Below are 13,297 nucleotides of genomic sequence, written 5' to 3'. Positions count from 1 at the left end.
GCAAAATCCTGACCGATGTCCTTTACTGTATCCTTGTTCACAAAGAAGCTGTTATTTGTCATTAGCATGTAAATAAGTCACTCTTCTTTCCATCCTATAGCTGTTAAACAAATATTGTGAACCAAGTTTGCAGCATTCATTTCTTGTAGGAGGTCACTGAGATGATTTTACAGAAATATCCTGTGACAGTTTTGCAAAACAGGATGAGTCTAAGCCTGAATTTCATGACTCTGTTTTTTTCCACTTCCATTCTGATGGTGACTGTGTTTTTGCTGTCATGGGCAGGTGGTTAATTCATCCTGACTCACAGAGACCAGGAAAATGGAAACTTTGTCCCCTCTTCTTAGTGTCTAAGACATATGCATTATAAATTGCTTGTATTTTGGTATGACCTAGAATTCCTAGTCCATGTCAACTGCAGGCTGACTGTGTATACGCAGTTAAAACTACTACATGCTGCTGATTACGGTATAGCACGCAGATAGCCAAACGGATAGCTTCAAATGCTAGCAATATAAATGAGGGAGCTAGTAGCTTAGTCCAGGTTGAAAAGCTGCAGAGTATGAGTAAATTAACCTGTGCAGACCAATAAATACATACTATTTATAAACAATGCCTGCCCACAGATTAAAATACAGAAACCAAGACTGGAAGGAAAACAGTTGTATCATCTTTATTCTACAGATTGTAAACTGAGGCAGAAATTAAATGCTTTGCCCAAGGTATCACTGGAAACCTGTGTCAGAGCCAGGACTGGAGTTACCTGTGCTTCAGCGTGTGACACGGCCACCAGTTCCTCCTTGTTCTCAGCACAGTGTAGACTTGTGCTATATGCTGACATAACTACTCTAACCCAGTAAATGTCAGTAAATGTCATTCTCAATTTTCACCCATTAAAAGGACAGAATTAGTTAGACTGTGAGTGTTAAGGATGCTGCTGGGCAATGATAATTGAAAGCCTTACTTCCAGTCTCACCACTGATGACAGGCAGTTTGGGAAGGGAGTCAGCAGCAAGTTTTGCACTTAAATAATATCAACAGTGGTGGGTAGGGGTTTGGGAAGCAAACCTAGTAAGTGTGTTTAGATTTGGCTAAGAATGAAAAGAGCACTTTCTTTCTACTGGTTGCTGGCTATTAAAAGCAAAGGGGTGGAATACATCCAACTTGCAAAACTTGAATACAGTTACTGCTATCTGCAAATGGGTGCCCCTCCCCGCTCATGTGAGCTACACAGGCAAAAGAGAATGACACATGTGCTGTTTCCTTTTCCAGTTGTAAAGGGGTCAGGAGCCAGGCAAGGAGAGCCTGAACAAGAGGAGCATTTTCCCGGGCTCTTCCAGCTGTTCTGTTCAATCCCGCCGTCAGTTCTGAGCAGGGAAGAGAGACTGTCAACACAAATAAGGCATTTTTCAAAGGCATAAATTATGAGTAACCAAAACAATACGACATCTCAACCACGTGAGTACCCTTATCCCCCTCTCCTTACGATAACAGTGGATTTATCAGTCTGCTGCTTAAGGAAAAGACTGTCTAACGATTCATATGAAAAAGAAAAAAAGAAAAGAAAAGAAAAAAAGAATGCCTGAGACTAATCCTGGAGAAAAAAGTTTTTATAAAACTCTTTTCCTTTTTTATTCTTTGTACTTGTGCGTGCGTGCCTGTCTATGAAGAACCGAAACGAGCTCTGCAAACTCTGTCTCCTGAATGGGACCGAGCAAAGTTAGTAACATTTCCGCCTAAACCCTGGCTTAGAAAAGTTTCATTTGAATGTTTTTCCGTCCCCCCGCCTTCAGGAATGAAAATATAGAGCATTTCGAAAGCATACTGATGCTTTTCTAAGATATTAATGGTGCTGCCCAGCTTGTGTTTAGAGTCTGAAGCTGTCTGTGTGTAATATGAGACGCAAGGCACAAACTGACAGTCTCTATTTAAAGCCACAATGCGTTACTGCTCCTGGAAATTTAGAAATGTGGGCTTAAGGACAAGCAAATTAGTTTCTCAGAAAGAGAGGGTACAGGAGGGTGAGTCCTCTGCTGGCGTAGCACTGCATATTTCAGTAAATTTTAAAAGGAAGAATTTGTCCCAAACAGTCAAACAAGCAGAGGCTCAGCTGCAGCATGGCAGCGTTCAAAGTGGAGGGGAAGGCATTGGATTCTGATTTGATAAGCTGAGAAAAGTCAGTGGGAAAACTCCTGAGTTTTTCGTGCTTCAATATCTCCATAGCTCTTTGATGGCTTTAGTATAATCTTTCCTGTTTTAGTTCAAGATAGTATTTTTGTATAATTTTTAATGAACTGCAAATAGCAGAATTGTTTATGATTCTGTGGTATCAGTAATAAAGGCAGAAAGTACAGGCATCACTGTGGGAGCTGCCTGCAGTTCAGGACTTGATCCAGAGACTGCTGTAAGAATATTTGTTCTGTATGGATGTTGACACTGACAATGTTTCCCAAGCTCTGAATGAAACAGGCTGATCCAGCAGAAATGACACAATGAGCAGCATCTCCAGAATCCTGACCAGCAATTTCTATTTACTCTTTAGTCCTCTTTGCAAGTTCTAACCAACAACAAAGATTATATGCTAGCTTTGTATTATATTTTATTCTTGTTTTATTCTGCAGTTCATCATATTATACCTTGCTTTCTCTCGTTTCTATTACAACTTGTTTTCTACTATTGATAGGAAAGAATGTGCATGCTAATTCAGGATTCTGAGAGTTTGGATTTGGAAAAGCTTGAGTAAATTACTGCTGTTCGTGCTAACCAAGCATGTTCAGGACGGTGGTCGTCACTCATTGAGGAGCATTTTGCTCATTATTAAATATCAACAAGTGTCCAGACCCAATCTTGTATCTTTAGTGACAGGCTTGGCCTGGTGACAAGACCAGGACCAGCTCTACAGTGCTGAACACATTACAAATCACTTCTCTGACAGACCTAGGTTGTCAGCGTACCCCACAGGAGGACTTAGACTGGATCTGGATGAGGAGTCAGTACCCCATGGGGCCTTTTGCCTGTTCATAATGAAAAAGGCTGATGCATCACGTTCTCTTGTTCTTTCCAAAATCTAGACAGGAATTCTCAGCTTGAATCACTTTAAAATCATACAATTGCCAGTGAAAATAACTGGCTTACAGTCTTGCTAGAGGAAGTATTCTGACTGAAAAATAGCAACTATTCTTTATTTGCTGTCATAATTTCCATTATTGATTCAGACAGAATGTTCCTGTATTCTTGTATTTTGTTTCAGCCTGTCTCTGGTCGGTTGTTGGGTTTGGTTTTTTACTTTTTTTCAAATGACATCGATCAAATTGACAGATTAAAAATTAAAAACTAGAAGAAAATCTGATAGTACTATATTCCTGTACAATGCAAGCTTGGTGCATTTTTTTTTTTTTTTTATAATGGTTGAGGTTTTGGAGGTAGGTCTTGGGGAAAGAGTGTTATTTCTTTGTAAAATGCCATCAATTTTTGCGAGAAACAAGATACTGAGAGATCAGTGTATTGACAGGCACTGCACAGAGTGAAGAGCAGATGTTTGCCAGAAAGGAAGAGTAATTGGGAAAAAAACTTTGCTTCATGACCATAGTAAAATATTTGAAATGTGTGTGAAAATACATAAACAGCAAAAATCTTTGTACTGAACGTATTAATTTGTTGTTGAGTACCTGCAGGTGAGTCCACAGAGCACCTGTGTACTGATGTAAACTGAAAAATATTAAGTTACCTATTTACTCATGTTCTTTGCTTATCCCCTCGTATTCGCTCATGAATGACAAGGAATTTTTATTCATTCTATAAATACAGTATGATCCTGGCAATCCAGGTGGGAGCAGACTACAATTTCAGATTTAAAATATTCAACTCTGTGAACCCTGAAAATGTATTCTGCCTTTATACAGGGATATCTCACCACCTAATCTCGTGCACTTCCCATGCCCTGCTCAGATATCCCATTGCTCTGAGTGGGCTGTCTGTGCATTCAACAGGGAGGCAAGGGAGGCAGTAATTCAGCCTACTGATGTTAGGCAGTGTGTATATGTTTACTTCATTATTCATTGTTAATGGACATTTGTGTGTGGCTGGAATAAAATAGAATATCTCAGTAAAGAAGTCTGCTACCAAAGCCAAAACTGGAGTTGGGCTCGAATTTTGTTGGCTCATATTCAATATAATATTGTGCTGTGTATCTGCAGCATTTTTTTTCTTTTTCTGATGTAGGAGACGTAGCCTGACTGAAGGAATGTGAGCATCTTGATGTTTAAGTGCATTGCCAGAAAGACTTGCTTCCTCCCACCTCTGCAAAGATGTACAGGCAGTATCTGCCTGACTTATTAACAAATAAGACTGAGAAAACCTGAGGAATTACACAGGTTTGGCAATCTCTGTCCAGACTGCAGCTTTTGTCCTCTTTTAGATTTCAGTGACCCAGTTCCAAGGCAATGTGACAGCTCAAATGAAGTGAAGGACTCATGCAAATAAACATCACCGGGTTGAAGGTTCAGTCTGGGCAGGCAAAGCCATCTTTGAAAAGCCATCTTTGGGGGTCAAAGGTGTTCCTCCACTTGGAGATCTGCACCTTACAGGCTTTAATCTGTACTTGGCATGCTGGGAATGTTTTATCTGGGGCCTTCTGTACTCCAAATGCCAGCTGTCATGGAATTAGTGGTTAAGGAAAGCAGTTTGTGGAGGCTTCTCTTCCTCATCACCTTCCAGCAGATAAGGTTTTCCTTCTGGGTGGGTAGGGAAGCAGTATGGTTTGTGCTATGTAGAACAATTGGCCCAAAAGGAAATCTGGAGGTAAGACTGGACCTCAGGCCATGCCCCAGCTGCAGAGAGAGGAAGAGGGTCAGAAACAGGGTGAAGCAAAGCAAGCCTTGTGATCTGTATGCTTTCCATCTGTGCTGCCAGCTGCAGTTCAGCAATAGCCCAGAGGCATGCGCTTGCTTTGGGGAGCAAGATCCTCGTGCTGTCTCTGACCCACCAGCAGGTTTTGGCTCCATCATGCCCAGCTTCTCCCCTGAGGCAGTGACAGCTAAGGCTTCTGGAAAAAGAGTCAAGTATGTGTAGGCTGTCCCCCCAAAAGAAGCTGAGATCTTGGCAAAAATGGCCCCCAACTCATGGTCTTTTGAATGTTTCTGAAGCAATACCATTTACCTTCCACACAGGGCCTGTGAAAAGCCGCAACTGATTCCTGTAGGCTTTTAATCATGTTATTCACTGCCTTGGCAATAGATTTGATTTCATTGCCCTTAATCAACAGAAGCACTTGTCTGTGACAGTAACTAATAAACAAAATTGGAGGCTATTGATTATGAAAATTTTGGTCTTAACAGATAAACCTGTAAGTATTTATAAACAAGGAAACATAGATTATAATAACCTCTCATTTTTAGCACAGAAGTCTCAAAATATGTCCCAGAAGCATTTATGTAAATTGAATGCTTCTGCTTGTATATTTGTCTCCCACCACATATGAATTGCATGTGCATTTGAATTGTAAAATTTGGCTATATACTGCAGGGCTCTTCCTGACACCCTCATTGCCTGACATGCTGATAGGAAAATCTCCAAATTGAAAGGCTCAGAATGCACCTGAAATTTCAGTAATTAACAGCAGAAATGTTGACAAACCACTAAGCTGGAGGGAATGTGGTGGGGGGAGTCCACTCAAATAGGAGTCTACTTTTTTAAAATGTGCAGCTCTCGGCATTTCTGGGCACTGCTTTTCACACACAGACAAATAGTAAAAACCAACCAAGCAGGTTATGGCTGGTTATGAGCTTAAGCCTATTAGTATTACAAAATTGTGCAGTGTCTGCATCTCATTGCTGATACTGCTGCACTTTTCTTTCTAGGCTCTTGTGGAATATACCCTGTATCCATCGCTGTTCAAATGACTGAGTCCAATCAGCAAAGCCTTTTGTAAAACAGGCTTTCAGGGTTTTACATTTTCTCTAATGAAAGTCCATTTGTGCGTCTGCTCTGTGGAGTGCCTGTCTCTATTGTTGGGAAGGGATTAGTATTCTTATGGTACAGAGAAATTCAAGCCAACAGAGGGATCTGACTGTGCTAGGTGCTGTATAGGCACCCTTTCTTCAAAAGACTGGTAGACCTCATAGAGAGGACAGATTACAGGTAGGAGAGGAATTACTGTTTTCCAGAGACACTGCTGGAGAGGCAGCTTTTGCCTATGGGAAAGCATTTTATAGCAGCCAGTTAGTATTGATTACCGTAGATCCACTGGGGCAACAGTTCTTTGCTTCCCACTTCTCTAATTCTGTAATGCATGCCTGGGAAAAAGACATAGCTCAGAAGTCATTTAGCAACTGGCCTATTTGTTTCCGACAGAAAGATCAGAAAACATTTAAACACGGTGTTTGGCACCGGTAGGATATTTATTTACATGGTGGGGGGGTTGGTTTGTTTGTTGTTGTTGTTTTGGTTTGGTGGTTTTCGTTTTGTTTAGGTTTTTTCGTGTGGTGTTTTTTTTTTTTCACCTTCACATTCAAGTTGTGATAGGAAATGCATGAAAAACTGGGGGACACCCAGATGCCATAGTGAAAGAATATATAAGCGCCTTCAGTGGGCAAGTATTTGGACAGCAGACTGTTATTTACTTACTTCTGAAAGACTTTACTTACTTTATTTACTTCTGAAAGACTTAAGTTCCTAAGTGAAATGAATTTGGCACTGTTACCCTAGTAATAAGTTGATGAAAAATTCACCAGCTGCTAAGCATTCTGAAAAACTACTTGGTGAATGAAGAAAATTGGCACTTGGAGAAATCAGGTTTGATTTGCCAAAAATTTATGAACATGGATGGAGAAAAGGACTGTTTTCTCTGGATAATTTATTTGTAACCCATAACTCAACTGCATCAAGTAATGATATTACAACTTTATAACAACAGACATGCATCTTATAATTTGTAGCTGAAATAAGATCTGTATTCCTCTGTTTCTCCAAGAGTCAGCATGATCTAATTCACACCAGATTCCTATCTCTTCCATGTTAGCATGGAAGTCAAATGCACTGTCTGTGCTATGCTGCTCCCTTGTTGCAGAAGCACCTTGCACATGTAGTTTCACCAGTGAGACATCTGGCTAAGTGATTTTCCTCTTAATTAATCTTCTCATCTGCAAAGGAGGCCAGTTCCTCATATCTTCTTCTCCTCTGACATATGTTTCACCACAGGGTTCTTCATGATGAAGCAGAAAACTTCATTTAAAATCTCAATGGTTTAAACTTCTTTTACTGCATTGAAGTTTCAAAGTGATTTCCGCCCCCCACACCCCCCATCCGCCTTCACTTTCCCTCTCTTTTTCATCGTAGAAGAAAACCCAACAAATTCAGTTATTTCATGAGGGTCTACTTCTTTCTTCTTCAGATAAGCCCTGAAATGAAGTTAAGCTTTTTATCAGTAAGCTGCAGGGGGGTTTTTGAACACACCCTGAGACAGCTCCATGTTATCTTGTGTGATAAATGCCTATTTTACTGGTGACTGTTTTAAGTGTCTAGTTTTATGAGGCAGTCCACATTATAAAGAGCACGTATGACAAGGTCACAGCAATGCAGAAGCAGACGTCAAGTCCTTATATATGTGTAGGTATTTAGATTTGCAAACAAAGACTATTTTGGTAACATCAAATCTAGAAGATAGATTTAAGCTCTTTATATACGTATGTATATACACACACAGAGTGTATGTAGGTATAATATACTGCAAATTTGTATGCACACATATACACAGACATACATATATATATACATATATATATATATATACAAACACCGCCCACCCTTTCAATACTTATATAGCTTTTCACTGGTCAGATCTCTCGGTTTGGAGAGTTTTCTTTACCCAAAAGCACCTCTATTCACAGACCAATACTCACAAGCTCATGCTTCCCTTTTTATATGGTAGATAACTTTCAGAAGTAGCAGAAAAAATTATTAGATTTTTTGTCATCACAGAAGCATAAACTCAGTAACAAGAAAGAAAGCGAAAAGATGACTTGGACTATATACAAGAAGTCAGAAAACATTACAAAATATCTTTTTATATGATACAGTAAAACATTAGCAAAATGGCCTTATGCAAACTATCCCTTGCAGATGCCAGATTCACATGTCTCTTTGCTGACTGTACATTCAGAGTTTAGCAGCTCATGATGGTATAGACACTGAATCACTCCATGTTTTGAATTTTAGCATCTACAATATTTGCCTGGATTCATCTTGAATACTATTACAGTGCCCGTGTCCGCATAAGCAAAGATCCAGATAAAAGTAATGATAGTGACTCAAGAAACAAGGAGAAAGTAGATGCCCCTTATGAATCAAGCTATTTAAAAGGGGAGAATCCAGAACAGGAAAGGCCAAGTCTGTGCTCTTCTTCAGGTAGTGAATGATGCAAGATTAAACCTCAAGCAGACAGAAAATTTGGCCAGGTTTCTGTTCCTCTAGTAATACATCTGTGCTGTTTCTAAAAAACTGATAATTTTAGCATACTCATGCTGAAATAAAAGTTATTCTTTAAAGAATAACTACTCTCCTTTGGAAACAGAATACTTATTCAAGAATTAATTCAATCATATTATCCACCTCAAACAGTTATAGAAAAATTAATTTATACCAGAATAGATTTTACAGAATTGCTACTCCAGGTTAACTTGATCCTTTCGTGTAGGCAATTTTATTCTCTGTACACAAAAGAAATAAGCTTGTTTTCTTTGAAAGGTATTGTTACTACGACAAAAGCAAGATGCTTCTCATCTGCTAATTGGATGTTTCAAAAATTTCAGTCACTTAATAAAAGATGAAAAAGCAGCTCTTGATGACCAATGTTAGCTAAACCAAATAATCCTTAGGTAAAGCAAATAGCCCACAACTCACTTACTTAACCACCGGTGATTAATGTGTTATATGTATGAATGAGTACAAGGAAAAATATTTCTAGTGGATTGAGAAAAGTTACCATAAAAATGGTGTCATACAAGAATTCAGAAAACTTGTGTATGTTTTCAAAAATTCTGAAGTGTGTTTCAAATGGCACTCTGGATTTTTTATATTTTATTTCTGTCTTCTGAGATCTATATGGGTGTATTGTTAAATTCTGCTTTTGAGGTTTTTTAGCATGTATTAGGGCTAGAAATTTACCAATTTATTATGAAATTTCATTTTCTGTAAAGTCTGTTGTTTCCTGAGGCTTTAATAACCAGTATTTATGAGCTAACAAAGGTTGTTCTATTAACTATTGATGGTTCATTCAACTCTCATGAGCACAGTCCCTGTCCTATTCAATCCAGAGGGCAGAAAACTAAATTCTTAATGGATCAGTGATGCAAGGATGCTCTCAGAGAGCAGAGCAGTCTCTATCACCACCTCTCCTTTACACTTGCCCTCTCAAGTTGTTCACTGTAGATATCTTCTGCATCTCCCAGTCCTTCCTGTCTCTCCCTTTCTCAGCCCACAGGTAAGTGCTCATATCTCAATATAGGAGAGACACACATGTCCCAGTTGTTAAATGTCATTTCCACCCTTCTTTCAAGGACCTTCCACAGTCCTGGCAGTGGGAAGGAATGAAAGCACATGCAAGGAAGACGTAAATCTTCCTCTGTCATCCTCTGGGCTGAGGCCTTTTTTCCTTTGGAGTTGCCTTCCCTTCCATCTCCCTCCCTTTTCTCCATTGGTTTCTCTTTGCTCTGTCATCTTGACAGCTAGCTATGAAACAACACCTACCACCCTCCAGATCTTTCCTGTCATCACATAGGAATTTTTATTTACAACCTGGGACATGTTTTTACATTCTGGATCACACTATTGGGAGAGTTTATCGTTATCTGTCTCTCTTGAATTTCCATATTTTGGAAAATCCTGACAGTGGACTTTGATTTTTGGATTCTCTTGCATGGAAATCCAATTTTATCCTCATTGGGGACTTTTTGAAAGAAGCCTATATTACTAGTTACTAATGGCAATTTAATAACAGAAACAAGTGGATATACACAGGATTATGCTTCATATCTACAGAAAACCCTGCATAAGGTGTTCAGCAGAGAAGATGAGGAAACAAAATTGCTGTTGAACACCATACGTCTGTTCCAGCTTCTCCTTTGCTTTGAGAAAAAAAGAAGTCATGGTTCTCTATGGTTCTCTCACTCTTTTTTCAAAACCACTTAGTGTGCTCTGCACACCCTGTCACTTTTCCTATTACTCATCCTCTTCTTTGCTCCAGTCATGAGCTGGAGCAGTCATGCTTCAGTCAATGCTTCTACTAACATCAGAACAGCCAAGAAGAACAGCAGTAAGTCAGGGAGGAGAAAAGTACTTTGTAGGGCCTTCTTGTACAGGCTGTGTCCTCTTGATGGGAAGGGACCAATTCTGAAAACCTTTTGATTGCTTGTGACAATCTCCCATCTCTCATTGAGAAATGTGTTCTCCACACCTAAAGCTCAAGCATGGTTAGTGTCAGGATGCCTAATTATTCCTAAAACAAAGAAAACTCATAGAATAGAATAGAGTCATAGAATAGTTAGGGTTGGAAAGGACATTAAGATCATCTAGCTCCAAACCTCCTGCTATGGACAGGGACACCTCACCCTAGACCATATTGCCCAAGGCTCTGTCCAACCTGACCTTGAACACTGCCAGGGATGTAGCATTTACCACTTCTTTGGGCAGCCTGTTTCAGTGCCTCACCACCCTCACAGTAAAGAACTTCTTCCTTATATTCAATCTGAACTTCCTCTTATAACATTACCCTGTATCCTATCACTCAGTTCCTGAGGAAGACATCATCTTCTATCTCACCTTCTGTAAGAGCTCCCATGCTCTTACTTACTCACCCATCTCTACATATCTCCCCAGTTTATGCTCCCTTCTTCTCAAGTTAACCATCCCACATCCTGACCCAAGAACCCAGCTTCCATTTCTAACTACTTACTGTACAGGGGACAATTTGAGATTGCCTCAAGTACAAGCCATTACCACAAAGGCATGCATGATGACTTCATGTGGTGAGAGATGGAAAAGATGGTGTTGTACAGTCCCAGAAAGAAGCTGGTTTGCTCATAGCCTGAGTTAGCCAAGTCGTTTCTCTGTTTCCAGCTCTCCAGTCAACGTCTCTTTCCTACTCATGGTTATTAGCAAGCTCTTACCATCTTTCCTCTCACAACCTTTCTATTCCTTCTTAACAAAATACAGTATTGTCTATTGCATAAATGCATGAATGTATACTTTTTCTTTTGTTCATTCTGTAAATTCTTCAGGATAGAAATCATCTCTCCTTCCATCTCCATCTCCTTTCTAAATTAAAATCACCAAACAATTATTTGCCACTTCAGTGCTCATGATAAGGGCACTGACAGCATCCATCTTCCCAACTTACCTGATCAACTTGCTCCTTCTAGGCAGAGATTTAGGCCTTCTGAAGCATAAAGATAAAATGCAAAAAACAACTTTAGGTATGATGCTAACTGGCAAAGCATATAAAGTTGGAAGGACTTTACGGTTTTCTCCTTGCAAATGTTTTTCCCCTAAACATATTTCTTTGTATTCTCTGAGATAGTCTCTAGACTGTGGAGATCAAAGCAAGCTGGAAATCCAGCAGAGTTTTTAAGTGCATTAAAGGTAGTGTGTTTCAAAGCTACATGCCTGGACATTTAAGCACTATGGAAGAAATGAAGCAGCAGGTGGCAATACATGTAAAAGTGATTGTTCTAATCTTAATACTTTTCAACTTGTTAAAGCCTAACTCTGTGACAAAAAATTGACAAAGAGCAAAAAGAAAGGATGCTACGTGCAGGCACAGGCACACAAGACAGTATAAAACCCAAGGCACCAGCCAGATCAGGGCTTTCTCTTTCAGCCACATTTCTGATCTTGTAAGTTATTTACAGCAGTAAGGATGTGGATTTACCAGACTTATGTGGAGCGTGGAATATCTGAGCATGACGTGAATGCTCCTTGTGAGATTTGAATACAAAAATGTAGCTTTCTGCTGCACATTTTTTTGCTAAAGGGTATAAAATGCCATCCACTACATATTAGTGACATTTTGTAAATGTCTGCATATTGTAAATAGATATAACCAGTCTTTAATGTTCCTCACTTAGCAACTGAAACATTGTGGAAATATTTTCATGTCGTTTCAGAGACAAAATAAGACTTTTTACGACTCCTAAAGAAATGAGAACATAATACCAAGAGGTGTCCACCAGATCTAACCCCTCTCCTACCATAACTTTTGGCACATGAATTCTGGTTAGCTACAGCTGCAAAGAGAGAGCTTCATAAACTTAAGTTCTGGCATGTAAACAAATAGTTGACCATTTCTATCTCCTTCGCATTTTGGCAGAGCTTCTCAGGAAATGCCTTACTCACTGCAAGTCACCATTGCATTACTGAGGTCAGTGGTGTAGAGATACTTGTATCCTGGATCCTGAGATTGCTTATATTGATTTTAATGGACTTTGGATCAGAATTTGTCAATTTCAGATCTTCACTTTTTAATATTAGTCTGCTTCAAATGCATTGATGAGCTCATGGCAGCCTCATCTTCCACTATCATAGAATCATAGAATAGTTAGGGTTGGAAAGATCATCAGTTCCAACCCCCCTGCTATGGGCAGGGACACCTCACACTAAACCATGTCACCCAAGGCCTCAACCACAGATTTTAATAAAGGTAAAGTGATCTATCAGTGGTAACCAGACCTCTTGTGTGAACCATTATTAAAGGCAAGGGTTGTGAGGGGCAAATGAAGATAAACTGATCCTGTATGCTTCCCAAGAAAAATATGTCCTGTTGATTCAAGATTCTTGCACATTAAGAAATGATGTCTTTGGCTCCTGATCTCATTCTCCCTGTGGATTAGTGATCCATAATGGACTCCTTGTTCCAAAGCGGAGTAAATCACCCCTCCCAGTTTTGGCAGGTAGGAATGCAACTGGAGAGATAAATGCTTTTGTATTTCTCTGAACTTTGCAGTTGCTCCTTGGGAAAATATTTCCCCTTCTGGAATCCATTAAGAGTTGTAAATCTCAGACAAAGACTCTTCTTCCTCCTCCCACATTCTGTGTGAGATGCCTAATCTCTTGCATCCTGAGGACATAACCATTTGCAAGCTGGAAACAGCATGAGCCAAACCCTTCTGTTCTTGGGGGATCTCCTCTGATTTCATTTGCTTGTGATGAATGAAACCTTTTATTTCAAATTCATCTGACTTATGTCAGAAGGGTCATAACTGAATGGAACAACAGTGGGGTGGCAGAGATGGCTGAAACTGTTTAA

General features: G+C 39.6%; 1 protein-coding gene across 1 annotated transcript in view; it reads left to right on the top strand.

Moving 5' to 3' along the window:
* Positions 1-1,284: 1,284 nt before the first annotated feature.
* Positions 1,285-13,297, top strand: part of GYPC (glycophorin C (Gerbich blood group)) — a gene marked incomplete at its 3' end in the record, with an annotated part of 29,989 nt that continues 17,976 nt past the window's right edge. Inside the window, exon 1 of the mRNA XM_080622098.1 lies at positions 1,285-1,458. Within this exon, the coding sequence (XP_080478224.1) occupies positions 1,425-1,458 (34 nt within the window). The 5' untranslated portion in view covers positions 1,285-1,424. The remainder of the gene's footprint in view (positions 1,459-13,297) is intronic.

The sequence above is a fragment of the Psittacula echo genome (genome assembly GCF_963264785.1).
Source record: "Psittacula echo genome assembly, chromosome: 6".
NCBI classification, from domain to species: domain Eukaryota; kingdom Metazoa; phylum Chordata; class Aves; order Psittaciformes; family Psittacidae; genus Psittacula; species Psittacula echo.
This window is presented reverse-complemented; position numbering and strand designations above follow the sequence as displayed.